The sequence below is a fragment of the Alnus glutinosa genome, chromosome 2 (assembly GCF_958979055.1).
Source record: "Alnus glutinosa chromosome 2, dhAlnGlut1.1, whole genome shotgun sequence".
Taxonomy (NCBI): domain Eukaryota; kingdom Viridiplantae; phylum Streptophyta; class Magnoliopsida; order Fagales; family Betulaceae; genus Alnus; species Alnus glutinosa.
In genome coordinates this window covers 28,605,490-28,624,587 of record NC_084887.1, presented here as the reverse complement: position 1 = coordinate 28,624,587, position 19,098 = coordinate 28,605,490, and the positions used below count along the sequence as shown (strand labels likewise).

Below are 19,098 nucleotides of genomic sequence, written 5' to 3'. Positions count from 1 at the left end.
TACACCTAAGATGATGGGAGAGCGTTTGGAAAAGCTAAAAGAAACACGTTTGCAAGTTTCATCTATGAACAGTGATAGAACATGCGTGTGAGATGTTTCATACTACAGAAGTGTCGGTCGTCTGGGGTTCGTGACCCATGGCAACGCCGCCAGCATCGTCAGCGCCATAGCTCCGATAACCTGGTCCATATCTGCCGTCAAACACCCCAGCATGGAGAATCCCCACATACAGCAACTGACTCATTAGTGATATGAATATGAAGGTCTCCAATGTCCGCTGCAAATTATCAGGTTATTATTAGGTTAGAATATAGTTTGATTGAAGGCCTAAATGTCCAAGCAATTTACTTGAGAACTCTTACCAAGCGTTTTCCTCTATGTCCTCCCAAAATGATTTCCTTGCACGCTAGACTGCCAAGATATCCAAACCAAAACTTAAGTCAGAACATGATTGGAATGAATTTAAACTGAATGTTGGGATTAATTAGAGAGAGGTGATTGTGTGGAATACCCAAAAGCTATAGCAGTAATAGCCCAGGAGATAACTGCTAAAGAGCTTGCCCCAACCAAACTATCACTCCGCCAAGCCCGAAGATGCACTTGCCCAGACAGCACAGAACAAACACCAACCACACCAGCCATCAAAGCGAAGATCAACATAAAGCTTGTTGATGGGTTCCCACCCAAATCTGTAAAGACGTAATCGAAAGTATCATATGAAAAAACACTTAAGAGATACCCAGGTAACTAGAGAGAGAGAGGGCATACGGGGGTGATTCTGTTCACCATTGATGTATTTGTCAAGGGACCATCCAGCCAGTCCAAGAACGATAAGATACGCCACCAAGTTGGTCACCAAAAGAGGACCGATTAGGTCTCTGCCACGCCTTCCAACAGCCATTGTTATGCTCAAGCTCCACTTCTGTCAAACATACAGACAGACCGACAGAAAGACACGGGTGGTTTTTGAAGTTGATGAAAGAAAGGATTTGCTTAATTGCTTGGGTGGTTTCTTTTTGTTGAGTACTTCAAAACAAATACAGGTGTGTGTATTTGGAAGTGTGTAGTAAAACGTGGAGCGGTGGAGGGGTCATCATCCATATCACATATTTAGAGGCGCGTACGGGAGACAAAAACTTAGTTGAATTACAGATTAAGTGACGTAATTAACCGCATGTAAGGATCAGTTCTATTTAATATTTGAGAAATGATTCTTGTATAGTTATTGTACATCTCTTTTCTAAATTAATTATTGAATTTTTAGGACCTACAAGAACCCATAGATCTTACAGATTCAATGATTGATTTAAAAAAGAGATATATAAAAGATGTACATGTAACATGTCTCAAGTGCTTTAAGGCAAGACAATGATGCTTGTCTTTTTAGCAATGGGTACGGCTATGGCATCAGTGGGGTGGGGTGTTTGGTAAAGATTGTTGAGTTGATTTTTTTTTTAGTAGTAAAAAGTGATTGATATGATATAAAATAGAAAGAATTTGTATGGAAAAGTGAAAAAAAATAAAATTGTATTATAGTGGATTTTGTTTTATTTGAATAGTAATAAAAAATTATTTATGTGATATAAAAAGTGAAAAAGTTACAATGTTTTGAAGCTGGTTGTTTTCACTTCTCTCGAAAAAATCAAATCCAAAACATTCTAACCTTTTTTCACTTTTTATATCACATCAATCATTTTTTTTTTTATTATTCAAATAAAAAAACTATTTAATTAAAATTAAAAAGAATTATCAACCCCTTCCCCATGGAAAAGCTCCGTTCTCTCTCCTCTTTGTGATATTTTTTCTCTGTAAACCGACATGGAAGAGAAGCCAAAAGCTTCCCTTCCCCCTTCCTTGTAACACTACTATTCTCCCCACTTTCTCCTCTTTCCGCCCAAACAACCAACCAACCAAAAACCTTGAGAGTTTTCTCTCGAACCAACCAACCAACAAGCTTTCTGCTCCGACTAGAGGGTTCTCTAACTTCAGAGAATCTATCCACCAGTTACATCATCGGTGACTGCTTCTCTCTTGCTGGATCGGTTTCTCCCTCCTCCTTCTGCTCTAAGCCATAGTTCCTTTGATATCTTGAAGTTTTTAGATCTGAGTGTTTCCAACTCAGATCTACTAACTTCATTAGGCATTTTCCATCCAAACCTCCAATCCGTCAGGTTCCATAGTCCTTCAGCTTTGATCCATCGGTAGCGTCTTCATCATCGAACCATCATTCACTGGAGTGTGCTCCTCACGTGCCAACGCTAGGTCACGTTGATGCTGGTTTTGCTGCTCTCCACCAACTTCCTCTGCTTTTGCCGATCTCCGAAGGTGGATTGGCCGCCATCGATGGTGTATTTTGGGTTTACTTGTTGCTTCTATATCTTTTATTTATGTGTTTGTTTTTTAGCTTTTCTGTTGCAACTTCTCCTTGTTTACCCATGTTTTGGTGTTTAGGTCATTGGGACTCAATATACATCACATATCACCTCCACTGGCGATCCCGGTTTTGTGGCATCCGTACCTCAAACCAAATGGCCCGTATCTTCGCGAGCATTACTATCGCGTACTTTCGTTTTTAAGTTAAATTTTGAGTTGCCCAACCCTTGTGTTTTTTCTTTCCTGTTGTAATTTTTGTTCATGTATCTATAATAATAATAATAAAAAAAAAAAAAAAAAAAAAAAAAAAAAAAAACTCACTACAAAAAAAAACTTTTTTTACTTTTTATAAAACAATACCAAACTTTTTTATACATTATATCATATTAATCACTTCTTATTACTATTCAAACAAAAATTTCACAAGACAACCATTTACCGCGCACACCCGAAGTGATTGTTACCAAACACCCTCGCGTCTTGTCAGTGATGCGCTTTTAGGACGCATGTTGCACATGCATGGATCCTCAATAAAGTAAGGTAAACCATATCTTGTCCCAATCCTAATCTTGAAGCCCAACTCTCCGTCCTAGTCTGTTTTTGGCTGGCTAGGGCATTCAACAGAACATCTCCACTTCCTAAGAATTCAAGGCGGGCTCCAAAGGTGATAAACTAAAAGAGCACTAATAACAGATACTCGTTCTATTCCTTAAAATAAGAAAAATTAAAAAAAAATTACAAAAAAAAAGCTACAGCAGTTACCCTATTTTAGGCTCCATGCTTGAATAGCTACAGTACTACATGCTTGAATAGCTACAGTACTACCCAATACATCGGGTACAGTAGTAGCACTGTAGCTACCCAATACTTAATATAATGATAAAAAAATGCCTCTCTCTCTCTCTCCTCTCGCAGCTCCCAATGACTCCTTCCACCACTGGCGATCACGAGTTCCTCGCCACTGGCCAATATCGCTTAGGTCCATCTCCGGCTCCACCGGCTTCGATTGGTCAGCCGCCTCATAGGCCTTGCACAGTCGCACTTGATCGAATGTCTCCGAGCTTTCAAACTCAGATTCTCAACTGATGACAGGTGCAAAGGCTTCGAAACTAATAGGGTCAGTCGCTCCTGTTTATGCAGAGCCGGTAAAAGCAGCGAGGATAGCCTAATCGACGCCGCCGGCAATCTCTTTCGGAGGAACAAATCGGACCCATTAATCGTCGTCATGACAGATTGTTTCAAGGAGCAAATCATGGCGTAAAAGATCGAGTTTTCAAAGGAAAATCCAACTGGGTTTTCTGGGTATCTTGCAAAAAGGAAAAAAAAAAAAAAAAAAAAAAAAAAACGATCGGAGAATATTTATAGTTTCAAAGAGATATGGAAGCTTTTACACAATCAGCTTGGATTTTCTCTGGATTCTGGTGGATCTCCAAAAATGGGTATAGGTTTCTAGTAAATTTGTGAGAAGTATCAGTTCGGTTTTGGAATGTGGGGTGCCAAAGTGGAGAGGGATTGTAGAATCTACTTGCTCAGCCACCATGCCTGGATTCTGCATCTGTGTGCTGGGTTTTACTTCAGCATCTTGCGTTGAAAGGAAGACGGAGAAACGAGAGAGAGAGAGAGAGAGAGAGAGAAAGAAAAGAATAAAAAAAATTAAAACTTTTATTGTGGAGTGTATTTGTATAAGGAAAGAAAAAGTGGTTTGATTCTCTAAATTTTTTTTAAAGTAGGGAAAATGATTGTGAATCTGCTGCTAGTGCTTAAGTAAAGACTTTTGTAATATTTAAACAATATTAATATTAATTTTCTGTTTATAATTTTTATTTAAAAATTATTTTTATTGCTTATTCCTCTTAATTTTTTTCAAACAATTTGTAGAATTTGTCTCTACTGTTGAACATTTGGTTTCTGACATATTTGGTGTCATTCTCTTACACATTTTTTACAAATTCACCATTAAATATGCGGAATTCACGTTTTTTTTTTTTGACATGTCCACACAAAAAGAAGAAGGAGGATTCAAACTAGTAATCTCCGCTTCATGAGGCGTAGTCTTCAGCTGATTGAGCTACCCCTTGGAGATGTGCAAGTGAATGAAACCAAACATTGAATATGTGAAACCTACGTGTGGTTCTATGGATTTAATAAACGAATTTAGTCAATATGTTAATTTTACGTTTATGCAAAATTACTTACAGCTTTAGGGTGCCATTAATGTAGCTTTTCATTTTTATTTTTATTTTTTCCCTTTCTTTCCCTCTAAATCTCAATATCTTGGAATTCAATTTTTTGATTTTTTGATTTTTTGATTTTTTTTTTACCATAATTGAGTCTTAACTAAAAGCATTGACTAACCATTTAACCATAATTGGAGCCTTAAAATATTTCTTTTGTTAAACAAAAATTAATTATGTTATTACTAATTGAGACTTTAGACGGCCGCCTAATTGGCCTGGCCAATGAACCTGCCAAATTTGTGAAATGGCAGTCAACTCGGCTATTGAAGATAGGTCATAGGTGAGGAACCTCATGACTTATTCCAAATTTGTCAAGAGGTTTGAAACTTTTAAATTGTCACTTATTCCCAAAACTTAATTAATCACTTAATCAGTGAATGTTGTGACAGAGTCCATAATGAAATTTAACAGCACTTCCAAAAACAGGGAAGAAATGAAAAAAGGAAAAGACCTTTATTCTTCATGTAAATATACAGATATATATACTTGTCTTTATTTCCGACTAAGAAGTAAGAATGGCCCCTTACATGATACAAGAGATTAGAAACACTATATATATATATATATATATATATATATATATATATATATATATATATATATATACATCTTGCGTCGTATTTCCACATTTCTATGCAAAAACTGTCAGATGCCACTCGCCAGGACGTTCAGAGGAGGTTCAATAAAGAAAAGTAAAGAGCTTAAAACAAGAATGAAAATGGTGAAGAAAAGAAGTGATTTACAAGGATCAGAGTATCGTCTAACAAGTGTGATTCCTTCTTCTTGACCACTTCTGGAAGCTGCATCATCCAACTGAAGCGTTGGGCATGTGAAAAGGCCATACGCTATACCAGTAAAAGCTGCTCCAAAATGTGTCCTACACCAAGGGATTTCATATTTCAAAACCCATCAAAGTTTTTTTATTTTTTATTATTCTTTAAAATAGCCTAGAAAATTTCAAGTGGTACAAATCTTACCAATCATCAATTGGACCAAACTGGCTTAATATGAAGCCAAGAGCAGTAATGATCATCCCCTTCTGGAAAATACTTTCTGAAGCATCTTTTGCAGTTACATCTTTGTTTTGGAGTTGATAAACCAGCCAAGCTCCTATTATGGCAAACACTGGCCCCTATATATATGTGTGTGTGTGTAATGGACTTTGTTAAATATAGAAAGGTGAAAACAAAAATGATAAGAATCACATAGAATGACCAAGGGAAATTGATCACATGCAACATAGGCAACCTCATGGAAAATTGCAGGTTTAGAGATATTATGACATCAGTAGCATGTGATCCTTCATATGATCTCCCATGAAGGAAATAGAACTAAAGCATTATGGAGTCATTGAAAGAGAGGAAAGAAGTTGCAAAGCTCTTACTGTCCCACCAACAGTCAGCTCTGGTGTGTGAAGAAAGCTCGTCAAGTTGCCAGAAATTCCTCCAAGTATATAGATCAAGAAAAATGTAAACGAACCATAGCCTCGGCAAACTGGAGGCCCAAATGTAAGGAGCCCCCAACAGCCAAGAGACATGTGAAGAAGTCCTGAGTGCTGCACATAAAACAACATTTTGAGAGGTGAAAAGGATGGAGTACTTGTGTCTTCCAATAATATGGAGAGAGAGTGGAAACAATTGTTAGGATAGCTTTTTACTTTTTAGCAAAAAAACAAAAGTATTAACAAACAACTCAAACACACAAAATACTCAAAATTACTTTAACTTTTATGTTACATCACGACCAAAACGCAAAAGATACCCTCTAAAAAGTTTTACCAAACAAGCTCATATCCCTCAAAATGTGGTAATGACACCTATCACCTATGACCCTATAATGTATCTATGTATCTAGCATTTCTCCGAACAAATAGTGTTAGATACTGTATTGTTATCCTATAATTGTCCAACAATATTTACGCGACACTCTAAATCAACCATTTGATCTTTTTTTATTTAACAATAATTAATTGAAGGGTAAGTTGGGAGTATCACATCAACTTTGTTGGATGAATGTTGAATAAAATTTTAGTATCTAGAATTTCTCTAAACTATCAAGAGGAATGTTGAAAAGTGATATTTAAACTGCTAAATAAAAAAAATGCTGAACAGCTATAGAATGGAAAGACGAACCCAATCATCAATCTTGTACCAGAAACATTGGTGTCACCAGCCTCCACCATTCTCCAACCAAGATCAAATGATTTACTTTTGCTCCATATAATAAGGGGAGAGAGAAGAGCTCTAAGTCAGAGTTCCTTATCGGACTTGCCATCTCAAACAGAAAAACTGCAATGTTTATAGAAACCAATGCACCTCTGCATCCAAGGCAAAGATTAAAGAAGCATCAGAGAATTTTCGTACTCCCAGCCATTATTACAAAACATGAAGTGAAAATAACAGCAAGAAAATTCACACTGTATCTTGGAGCAGGGCTTTACATTAAGTACAAATTGGATGTTTCATCATACTGCAGCCGTAAATCTTGAGAACTTTCCGGAGCACTACCACCATCTCTATTTCTTACTTCCTTGTAACTCTTCCATTCCTCCTCGTTACCTCTTTTGGAATTTTCACTGATAGAGACTGGTTTTCCTATTCGACTGCCTTTGTCAGTATCCTCAACGAAAGTAGATGACTCATAATTTTGGGATTTTGCATCTGAAAGAAAGAGAAAAGATATAAGATCAGTTTTCTTGATGGAAACAACTACCCACAATCTACATGTAAAGATAGATAGAATTAAGCACTGATCCCACTCATAAGAAGAAAAAGCATTGTGGTTGGTTCTAATCATAGTATTATAATTTATTGCATCACAAGTCCTCCTTCTATTCCTCCAGAATGCTACAAATTCTACTACGTTTAAATTCTTCAATTGCTTTTGTAACAGATAAATAGACCACTCAGTTTTGGTGTGGTCATCAGAATTTTAAGTTTGTAATTGTCTTAGACTAAGTGATAAAACCAGTAGGGTTATAAAAATATTAGGAATCCAGAAAATCACATTTTTGTAAGTTAGTCTAGGAAATGAGAATGCTCGTGAATGAGTGAAAATAGTATAGAAGGCTTGATGAGTGTATTGGGAGATTTAGGGGCTGTCCTGAGAAGAAATAAGACAGAGGAAACCGCTTGAGAAGGTTTATGCATTTATGAAAGAGCATAGCAGACACTAGCAAGCTGAAGTTAAGGTTCCATACAGATACTTCAGAAAGAGATTATATTATAACTCAGTCTTCGCCAAAAATTGGGCTTAATGGTGTGCTAAATTTGAGTCACAACCCACAGTAAATTTGAGGTTCAGTAATGGTGAAGTTTGGCATCTCATCAATTTCTTCATTCTTCTCTTTTTCCAATCATGCAGCACAACGTGTGTAAAAGACTAATGGAGTCCAAAGGGAGGTGTTCAAAAAAAAACTAATGGTAGAATCAGATGAAACTATCATATATCTACTAAAACTGCTTATCATCATTCTCAATATGTCAAAGACGTGTAGATTATAAGCATTAATAGTTTTTAGTTCACTAACTGATGCATGGTCATTCTTTGTTAAAACCAACTTACTCACCTGTATTAAGTTTGCCAAGATAGGTGTTGAGAGAATCCAACCACTTCTTTGATCTGAATTCATCACGTCTACCATATAGCTGCTTTGTCTTGTTTGAAGCATCTGAAGGAGACAGATTTGCATCATCTTGGAGTTTTCCAAAATAAGAGTCTAATGATCTCAGCTGCTCTGTCTTGCTTGAAGTATCTGAAGGAGACAGATTAGCAGCATCTTGGAGTTTTCCAAAATAAGAGTCCAATGATCTCAGCTGCTTCTCACTATTACTGGACTCTGATGCATAACAAACCGAGGAAATTGTTTCTCTATGTGAATCATTGTCTGAAATGGATCTTAGATGGCTTTCTATAAGACACGCTTCAGTCATGCTCCTGAATGACAAAGAACCTCCATAAGAAAGCAATCGTCTAAGTGCATTCCCTTCTCTTGTCTTAGTTCTTGTCAAGGAATCAGTAGTAGGATATGAGATATTCCATCTACTGCACATGTCACTTTGGTCTTTATAAGGCATTTTGTTGCATATCGGAACCACAGCCATGTAAACCTGAAAGAACAACAGTACAGAGTAGTGTCAGGGTATAAAAAGAAAACAGTTCCAAGAAAGCCCAAAAAAAAAAACACAAGAAGAAGAAGGAAAGCATATCATCAAACATTGTATCTTCATTAAATGGCAACTGAATCTGACACCAAGTCAGCATTTTCACAATCTAGAAACCAAAAGAACCCAAACAAAGGGTTCCAAAGTTGTAATCCATTTCATTTCTATCAGTTTTCTAAGCAACCAACCAGAGGACAGTCAAAAGCTAACTTACAAGAACGAAAAGTCCAAAAAAAAAAAAAAAAAAAAAAAAAAAAAAAAAACACAAAGGTGAAGTTAATTATTATGAATGCCATGAAAAGAAGGCAAGGTTGTTTATTACCGATAGGGAAGACAGAGACTATACTTTTAGTATGAATTCCCAGATATTAGGAGGTTGTAAAGCCTTGGGAAAGGGGTAGTTTGCAGTCTGGCAGACGTTGTCTGGTACTTCTTAGTACTATATGCATGTCTGGTTTCCATTAATGAATGAAACTCAGGATTGAAAATAACTGGCAGGATTTGAAATCCAACGATTCCTGCCTTATCTCTGTTGGCCCATTCGTATGTTGCCACGTGTGACTAGCATAATCCCATCCCTGATAACTTCTTTGATAAGTATGGGATTTGCATGGGCCCACTTGTACATATGTGCTGTACTCTCAACTCTCTGCACTCGACTGTCAACGTCTGACCAATAAGTTCTGGGCCTGTGGGGTTTGTGCTTGTGGGATCACGATTCATTCATTCATGTTTTCGGCGTTAATTTAATTTTTATTTTGTTGGACAATATCGTAGAGAAACAATTTAAACCTGTGGACTGAGACACCCATAGATCTCTAGAAGATTTCTCTGGGCTTGTTTTTTCTTGATCTTTATTTTTCAAAAAAAAAAATCACTTCTAAACATTTTGACTTTTTTTAAATTTTTATATAACATAAATTACTTTTTATTATTATTCAAACAAAAATAGTAAATTTTTTTTTTACTTTTTTATACAAATTATTTCTAATTTATGTTACACCAATAACTTTTTATTACCAGAGGTGGACCTATATGGGGGCCAAATTTTTACCGTTAATTTTGTTTATTTTTTTAGTTTTCCCCCTCCAAATTTTGTTTACAAGGCCGAGTCCGCCACTGTTTATTACTATACGAAAACAAAATTCACGTAAAAACAAAACACCTTTACAAACAAGCCTCTATGTTCGGCCGAGCATATCACAATTTATGGCAACTATTTGATGATGTTTGACAAAAAGAAAAAAAAAATGAATGCTTTTACACTCTCTAAAATGGATAGAGGAGGATGAGTTATATTTACACTCCAGTGTATTTATTACAATAAAAACCTTAAAGCATCTCCAACAAACTTGCTACTTTAGCCAACATAGTCAAATTTGACTATTATTAACATTTTTTCTTCTGCAGCAGAATAGTTAATTTAGCATTTTTTCCTAACACATGAACAGTGAATAGGCAATGTTGCTTATTCACTGTTCATCAGTTAAAACCTTTTTTATTAATATTTTCTCTCTCTCTCTCTCTCCATCTCTCCCTCTCCATCCCTCTTTGAACGACGTCAACGGAAGGCAGTGGTGCTCGGTGGTCTTTTGTGGCATCCTGAGGTGTGTGGCGGTCCTTCTAGCAATTCTATGGTGCTTTCTAACGAAGTCTGGCCATTATCGGTGTGTTTCGTGACTTTTCGGTGACTTTGTTGTGTTTTCCGACGCTAAGTGATTGTCTCCAGCGAGTTTCCGATGGGTTTGTGGTGTTTAACGGTAGTTCTTGTGATTTCCAGCAGTTCTGTGGGGGTTTTCCTGTGACTTTGTGGTGTTTTCCGGCGCTGGGTGATCATCTCCGGCGAGTTTCCAGTAGAGTTTTCCGTCAACGTCCAGCAGAAGATGAGGGGAAAAAAATAATAATAAAAGAATGAAAATAATATTTAAATGAAAGTAGATAGTAGAATAGAGATTCTATTGGAGAAAATATAGAAAAAGTAGTAGCTAAAGTAAATAGTTGTACTTTTTTAACAGCTATTATAACTTTTATTGCTAGATATGCTCTTAGGAGATATGCAGAATATACACAAGAGAATAGAATAAAGAAAATAATAACAGTTATGCCTCTTTTTGTTATTTTCTTTTTTTAAGTACAAGATAAAAAGAGTACATATATTAAGGAATTAGAAAATAAGAGGATGATGCCTTTCCAAAACAGGGGGAAAAGGATCCAAATAAAACAGAAGAAATGGGAATGCAACCAGAATGAAGTCTAGTTGCGGCCCAATTTGCCACATAATGGGCATAGAAGTTTGCACTTCGGTTGATAGAACTTACAGACCAACTAGTTGAGGGGAGGAATGAGAGAATGAATGTGAGAAATAGTAGATGCAATATGCCAATCTTATGTAATTAGAGGATTTTGTAGAACCAGAGTGATAATAGTGGAATCCCCTTCCAATATAAAAAAAGGCGCATGAAGAGATAGAGCCAAGTTAGTAGCTAGAAAAGCGGCAAGAGCTTCTCGATAAATAACTGTACAGGGAGAGCTAATCAGCGAGGAACAATGTGTAATAGTACCAAAATAGTCCCAAATAACTACTGCTTAAGCTGAAAAAGAATTTCGAATAGCAGTGTCATAGTTTATTTTGATAAAATGAGAGTTAGGCCTCCTCCAAACCTACTATCAGCAGAGACACACCAAGCACAAATAATATCAGGAGATACAAAAAAGTTAGTAAGGTTAACATTATGTTTCCAGGCAAGCAAAAGACCACCTCTAGAGAAAGAGGGAGGGGCTTGAACTAAGTGAGTAAACCCAAGCTGTAGCAAAATAGAGGTAGCAACAATAGCAGCAGTTTTAGTTTCAGACAAAAAAATAATATCAGGGTTGTTTAGCCTGATGATGGCCCTGAGATTGTGAATTATAGAGCTGTTGGCCAGACCTCTACAATTCCAAGATAGAAACTTTATGGAACTGAAGGGAGCATAGTTGAACCAGTCACCTCAAAAGTTAGAGTAGAATCAGAACTAGTAACAGCAGTCTTGAGCATCCACTAAAACCAGTTGGGTAACACTGCGAGCCTTACAAGCATCTTTGTAAATTATCTTTGCAGCATAAGTAGAATCAGATGAAACCACCATCTCAACCGGGGGGAAATGAGCTGAAGGCAGAGGCTGAGAGCTAAAAGCAGTAAATAAAGCCACAGGGGAGACAATCGCATGCTTTAGAGAAGATAAGGAAAGAACAGTTATATCCATGCGATCTTGTAAATTTCGGGGAGAGGAATTAGGTGGAGAGGGCTGACGCTTCAAAGGAGGTGAAGGTGAGTCCAAATCACTAGTAACAGTAGGTCGTTTTCTTCCAACAAGGTGACTAGAACGGGCAGGAAAGGGCGGGGGAGAGTAAGCGGGAGAAAGGCCAATGGGAGTTTTTAGCGAGTATGGGTGTCTGGGTGGTAACGGGAACCAGATGGGGAGGATTTTATGGGAGAGGAGTTTGAAGTGTGGTAAACAGGTGGGCTAAATGTAGAGGGCCGAAGATGTTAGAGATCCAGTGAGACGACCCTTTTTTTTTTTTTTACAAACATAAACGAGTCATCGCAGTGGCACGACTAAGTGTCGCTCAGCCAACATAGACACATGTCCCATAACATGTACCTGATATACAGAGTTACATCTACAGCGGAATAAATCATGATACCAATACACATAGCGGAAAAGCATAACTATAAATGAACCTGTTATCTATACATAAGTGAGCCATAACACAAATCTATCTGTTTAAAGTTTAACTACATTTTACTAATACAAAAGAATGGCTTATACAAAATAATGTGTGACACACACGTCACAAGCCATATACAAAAGTACCCAAAATGAGGACACCTCAGTCCCATCCCACTACGACTGTCGCTACGGGCTTCAATCGTAGTATCCCAAGTAGTGAGCTACCGGATCATCATCCGCCTTAAGAGTACCTGCAATCACAGGAATATCATCTACACGGTTGTGGTGGTATCCACATCCGCATAGGTGAAAGAATGAGTTCACCGCCTTAGCATGAAACACACTAAGACCTCAGTGGTATAAGACTAACTGAGTTTTCACAAAGAACCAACCTCTATTTATTTTTAGTCGTGCGAGTACTATATTAGCCACAATTTACCAATAGCTAATGCAGCAAACACCGACTATTTAGAAAACATTTAAAACATACTATATAGCTGTGAACATATGTAGAAGTTCCAGACATCCCTCTTTGGAAGTTTCTACATATAGACCCCTCTATAATAATACTTTTCACCGGTCGCTTGGACATATGTGCACACGATCACTCCATCACAGATATCACGTATACACATTAGTCTTAAGCAAAGAACATGGCATCTTACTCTTCCATACTAGGATAACATCCTTCAACAAAACACTCGCAACACCATCTCTAATCGTATTCCAGCTTCGTGCCTTGACGTCAGTAGATCATGAGAGCACTAGAGTTAAACTCAATCATGCTAACACGTCTTTCCTGATGAACAAGAACAGTCAACCTTCCTACTCATAGACATGCCATTACTCGCACCTGGGCAGTCATGTATCCATGTACTTTCAAGTTCAATGTATGCTATTAACACATGACTATCCGATAAAAATATACATAAGATCTTTTTCATGAAGACTCTTATGCATACCAATACGTCTAGTAAAACTACTCATAACATAAAAACATCTCTCACAAAACAATGCTATATATGCTATGCATGCCTCAATGTGTTGCTGATACTGCCTCAATGTGCTGATACTGTTACTCTGCTGATACTGTTACTCTGATATGTATGCTCTATACTACATGCTCAATGTTCCGTGCTTGACCAGTATATATTTCCTACTGTGTCACGCTGAAATTATGCAGTTGTTAAATCACGTCCTCTCAAAACTAAACAAATCCAGCATTTAATCCAACACTTTGAAATCATTCAAAACTTAGTTTCTTTATCAAATCTGCGCAGTTTCAACATGACATGTTCTCAAACAAATTTGCATAATTTAAATCTCAACCGCAGAATATACTCAAACACTTTAAATCAATTAACACCTTTCACTCATGCATCAATTCTTAAACATCATTGATAATATTTGAACATAATCGAAACTAAACAAATCATCTCAAAACATACATTTCATCATATGGTTGGTTCGGTTTCATAAACAACATATATATTCTTATCAATCCAATACATATAAAAATATATATTTTCTCAGTGAGTAGAATACCCACCTCAGATTGCTTATACTCCCAATATTCAAACGACTCTAAGCTCAACCGTAACGTGCCGCTAAAAATACAAGACATTGAATTAGTTAGCATTCTAACTAATATTACCATTAGATAGCTTTTGAATTGCTCAAAAGCCACACTACTATGTTACCCACAAAATTTAAGGGTTTACATTACTACCCATTAATTAACTAAACCTATACATAGAATTATTCCTAGGTTTACAATTAAAATTTTCAATTTATGCAAACTACAAGCATTAGGACCTAACCCATAAATACCTAAAATTCCTAAATATTAATCCATAATTTCTAATTACTTTATTAAACCCAATATTGCTAACCCATAAGCATTACTTAGGGTTAATCACAATAAATAACATTTTAACAAAATACCTAAAAACTAAAGTCTATGGAAAACTTACCAAAAATTCACCACGCCAAGATCCAGTGCTTGGGAAGCTCCTAGCAACTCCAAACCACACAAAATCTAGAGAAAACGCCAAGTTAAACTAATTTCTACAAGATTTATAAAAATCTCCAAAAATACGAATTTAGCGATTTACCTCAAAACGTTCGGTCAAAATGTAGATCGAGCTTTAAGGATTGTTTTGCCAAAATCGGATCTAAGATTGGACCGTTGGATCTTTGTATATCGTAGATTTTCTCTAAAAATTTAAAAGAGGAAAAAATGGAGAGAAGCTCCCTGTGGCTCGTAAAAATAAGAGGAAGGGTACTTTTTATTGAAGTGGCCGAATACCACTTAATAAAACTAATGGCCAGGTGGCCATGAGTGATGATGAGTGAAGGGCATAGGCCTTCACCAAATTATTTGAACGTGGGGCGCAGCTTTTTTTTTCATATATATATACATATATATATATATATATGTTACTTTATTTTATTTAGTCACCTTTTCATTTACTTGTTGTCTTTTAGTTTTGACTTTTCCTCACCTAATTCAACAATTTTCTCTTGTTTCTCACATTGGCTGACACTCACCTGGCTTTGTTTTGTTTAATTTTATCACATTTTCTTTTCCTTTTAATTAATCTTTTATTTGGTTTCTTATTATTTCACTTATCTTTTCTAGCATTTCTATTTTCTATATTTGTATTTCTTATTTCATTTTATTCACCTATATTCTTTTCTGCTCTTTTTTTTAGACTTAAAAATATTAATTACATTTTCTTTTCTTGGCTATTATTAACAAATCCAAAAGATAAAAATAAAACACTTTACCACACTAAATAGACTTATTTTTATTTTATCCTAATAAACCCATTGAACATTTTCTTGGACATTACATCCAGAGCCAGCTGGAAATGGGGAGGGGGTAAAAAGACACTGGGCTAGGGTCGAGGCTAAGATAAAGTTGATGGGTTGGAAGGGTGTTCGGGTGGGCCAAGTGAGGGATGAGATAATTGTGGAGAAAGTCGATACATGAGCCAAGCCAAAGGTGTGTGATCCATAACAACAGAAGAAAAATATGAAGCAATTAAGACTCCCTTACCACGTTCAGTCGGCGATGCAGGTTTGATTAGAGAAAGAGTACCAACAACAGGAGACGTGGCAGCTTCAGAACCAATCAGATGCAAGTACGGGTTGTGTGGGGCCACGTGCGGGAGAAACACAGCTTGAGGAGATGCCGAATCGTACAAAACTTGGTGAGCAAGTTGCACTGGTCGGTGATGATGAGAATAGGTGGCTTGTTGACGAAGCGCCGGTGAACCTGCCGGGGATGAAGCAGCACAGATAAGTGCAGAGGAAATTTTTAGCGTAGAAAAAGCCAAGACAGTATTTGCTGGAGCAGGTGAAATGGCCCGAACCTTCAAACTTGGGGAAGAAGAAGATCGAGGACCTAAAGAACAAAAGCCCGAAGAGATATCCCATACTTATCTTGGAGTCTTTGAGGTGGTGGAGCCGGGCAGATTTTCTTCCTATGGCCAATCAAACCATAGAGGGTGCAATAGTCCGCCAATCGCTCATAAAGAAAGCGTACCCAAGTAGCAGAACGTCCTGACCTTGGAAGAGAAAACCCAAGGACAAGAGGCTTGCGAGTATCAATAGCAACATGAAGCCGAAGATGGTGAGTACCAATAATACCTTTGGTGGAATAGTTTTCAACTTCCAAAACTCCACCAAAGGATAGTCCAATACTTGCGGCATTTCGAGCAGACATATTTTGGAAAGGCAGACCATGAATTTGAACCCAGAAAGCACAGGTAAAAAGCTCAACTTCCTCAAAAGTAAGATCATGAGTCCAGGGTGTTAAGACAAGTAAAGAACCCTTAACATTCCATGGTCATAAATCCATAATTTTGTCAACATGAGATTGCTGAGAGACCGTAATAAGATATTTGTTTTCAGAAAGATCATCGATCTTGAAGGGATGGGCAAATTTCCAGGAATTAGCCAGAGTTTCACGCAACCAAAAACAGAGGGTGGTTTGGGTGATAAAAACCTACCTATGATACGGTGGAGAGCTTGATGTGGAGTAGCAGCAAGTGGGAGCATTTCCAGAGTGGAAGGGTCATCGCAGTTGAGAGCTTCAGTCCCATAAATGAGGTCTTGCATGTTAAAAGGCGCCGAAGTCATCGGAAAAAGGTTTGGAAACCAAGAAAAAAAAGAAAAAGAAGAGGAAGAAGACGAATATTTGTGGAAAGATGCTTGAAAAGGAAAGAAAGGGAAGTTTGATACCAAAAGGTCAAAATATTTCCAAAGAAGGAAGATGAGAGTCAAGGAGGAAAAGGTAGGCTAATTGAACTGAACTCTAGTTTAATAGAGAAGGTGGAGTTTCTCTCACTAGAGAGAGATTATTGATCTTTGTTTTGTACTTAAGAATTTAAGATACGTGACGATAGACTACACTTTAACGGTTATGCCTCTTGATTTAGGCAGCCAGCTCTATTCCTTGGTTTCGATTCACTCTTTAAATGCTTCCATTGATATCATGGCTTGATTGTCGGTCGAAATACAACCCCTCAAATTAGGCTGAGGTTTTAAGGTACGCGAATGCGATTAATAACTACATCATTATATCCTCCTTTATATATATATATATATATATATATATATATATATATATATATATATATATATATCACCAAAACGACGTCGTTTGGGGGATACAGTCTCATCTTTTGCACAGCTGTAGCTTAGCAATATCTGTAAGAACACGTAATTTAGAAATATATGACAACAAAAAAGAGATACAGATAATTAAGTTGGTTCGACTTATGGCTTATGTCCACATGTCAAAGCCTTTTACTGGCTACGTCTTTGTTTTTATGTTTGATTGTATACAAGTGGTAGCCAACTCGACTACATGGATTTTAAATTTATATGTTTTACCACTCGCAATAGTACGAATCAATTGTACTATAGTAATGATTATTGAACCACAAGGATTAAGGGGTTGATTTGAATAATGGGATATTCAAAGGAACATATTTAACTTAACTTAACAATAAAAACAAAAAGTAAAGTTGTAGAATTGAAGCTACAACAAATCTAATGATGAAAACAAAGAAAATGAAAATTAACTTAAAAGAACTTAGGGTAATGATCGCGTCAAATCCTAAACCAGTGAAATGCTTAAAGTCTATATGGATCTTCCTAACATGCATGATATGAGCGCGTAATGAGCGTCAACCGTTAAGACGACCTCGACATGAAAACACTTTCGTTACGTAATAATAAAGAACCTAGTTTCACATTAAGCAACCCCACGTAAAGATTAATCTATAATTGAAAAACGTTTACACTACAAAATGTGTGGGGTGATTAATGCTCCCTAACTTACATCTCTATAAAACATCCTAATAAGCATACATAATACATGGAAACTCTAATTAGGCCACAATGATAAAGTATCTAGTTTCACACCGATCAAATCATGTAAAGGTTACACTATAATTAAAAGACGGTTTAGACTACCAAAGGTGTGAAACAATCGGTGCTCCATAGCATACCCTATAAGGTAACTCTAATAAGTGAACATGCATTATGTCAAATAGAACCATTGCACAAGACATCGTTCTCTTTCAATAACGTTGGTTTTATTCAAGAAATCAAGAAAACTCATAGACAAGCGAATCCCTTTTTCATGAATAAATGGATTGGAATATTGAAGACAAAACTTTTTAGCATGAGTTTTGAAATCCTCTAGTCTTACACAATCATCACACATATGAAGAAAATCTCAAGAACATCAAAAACACTTCATGACTTTGGGAAAAGATTTGATCAAACCCTAAGAAAGGGTTTTAGCTACACAAGATTAAACTAATCTAAGCATGAAATCTAAGGAAAACAGTAAAGGAAACAAGATTAAAATGAACTAAAAACAACTATATTAATTTATGAATTTCGGATTACACAAAAGAAATGAAAAGGAAGAACAAAACCTAAGCTAGAACTTAAAATTTAACAAAGGAAGTTGCTATCTGGATTTAAGCCCATAAAACGTGCATCAAAGGAAATTAAGAACACAAGAAATTAAGTGATACACCTGAGAAAATCCGAAAACCCCAAAAGATGCATAAACTAAACCTAAATCCTAATTTCATATATATAGGAATTTGGATTTACAAAAGAAACCATCAAGAATCAATTTGGGCCACACAAGCAGAGCTGGTCGGCGTCCATTTATGTTCACTAAACTCAACTTTTGATTTGGATCACACAAGGATTTGAAAATATCTGGACCTTCTGGAAGATGAGAAGTCGATCGATCGAACTTCGATCGATCGCTTTTATGGTGTTATGAGAATCGATCGATCGCATCTCGATTGATCGAAGTTGGGTCGACTGAAGGTTGATCAATCGAATTGTTGACTGTACAAATAATCTATCCATCGAAATGCCTTAGACAATTTTCATCTTTTCAGGATCAACCTTGAACTCTGGAAATGACCAACTTGCCCTTGATGTATTTTCAGGTTTAATTAAAGTGTTTTGAACTAGATTTCAACTAAGACCGAAAAATAAGACATAACACAAAATTACAACAAAACGTTATATATACAACACAAACTAAGTCTAACAAATGCAAATTAAGGGGTC

The 19,098-nt window shown here is 36.6% G+C and overlaps 2 protein-coding genes and 1 long non-coding RNA gene across 6 annotated transcripts; all 3 read right to left on the bottom strand.

Moving 5' to 3' along the window:
• Window positions 1-35: 35 nt before the first annotated feature.
• LOC133859236 (membrane protein PM19L-like) lies at window positions 36-1,065 on the bottom strand. Its single transcript, XM_062294567.1, has 4 exons — window positions 769-1,065; window positions 512-689; window positions 363-411; window positions 36-277 (listed from the first exon to the last, which is right to left on the bottom strand). Exons 1-4 carry the CDS (start codon window positions 899-901, stop codon window positions 98-100), a joined length of 540 nt encoding a protein of 179 aa, XP_062150551.1. The 5' UTR covers window positions 902-1,065; the 3' UTR covers window positions 36-97.
• Window positions 1,066-5,044: 3,979 nt separating this feature from the next.
• On the bottom strand, window positions 5,045-9,253 carry LOC133861228 (RHOMBOID-like protein 9, chloroplastic). 3 transcript variants are annotated; one of them, XM_062296965.1, is made up of 8 exons: window positions 9,120-9,253; window positions 8,179-8,719; window positions 7,051-7,270; window positions 6,762-6,927; window positions 5,995-6,165; window positions 5,588-5,742; window positions 5,217-5,487; window positions 5,045-5,180 (listed from the first exon to the last, which is right to left on the bottom strand). In XM_062296965.1, exons 2-7 carry the CDS (start codon window positions 8,711-8,713, stop codon window positions 5,256-5,258), a joined length of 1,479 nt encoding a protein of 492 aa, XP_062152949.1. In that variant the 5' UTR covers window positions 8,714-8,719; window positions 9,120-9,253; the 3' UTR covers window positions 5,045-5,180; window positions 5,217-5,255. The 3 variants fall into 3 exon arrangements, with proteins under 3 accessions (XP_062152949.1, XP_062152947.1, XP_062152948.1); XM_062296963.1 differs by having other exon boundaries at window positions 9,096-9,247; XM_062296964.1 differs by lacking the exon at window positions 5,045-5,180 and having other exon boundaries at window positions 5,191-5,487; window positions 9,096-9,247.
• A 3,181-nt stretch (window positions 9,254-12,434) lies between these two features.
• Window positions 12,435-14,848, bottom strand: LOC133861136 (uncharacterized). Of its 2 annotated transcripts, XR_009898963.1 has the most exons (4): window positions 14,598-14,848; window positions 14,457-14,521; window positions 14,033-14,090; window positions 12,435-12,755 (listed from the first exon to the last, which is right to left on the bottom strand). It is a non-coding gene; the product is annotated as an uncharacterized LOC133861136 (long non-coding RNA). The 2 variants fall into 2 exon arrangements; XR_009898962.1 differs by lacking the exon at window positions 14,033-14,090 and having other exon boundaries at window positions 14,598-14,842.
• Window positions 14,849-19,098: the final 4,250 nt, after the last annotated feature.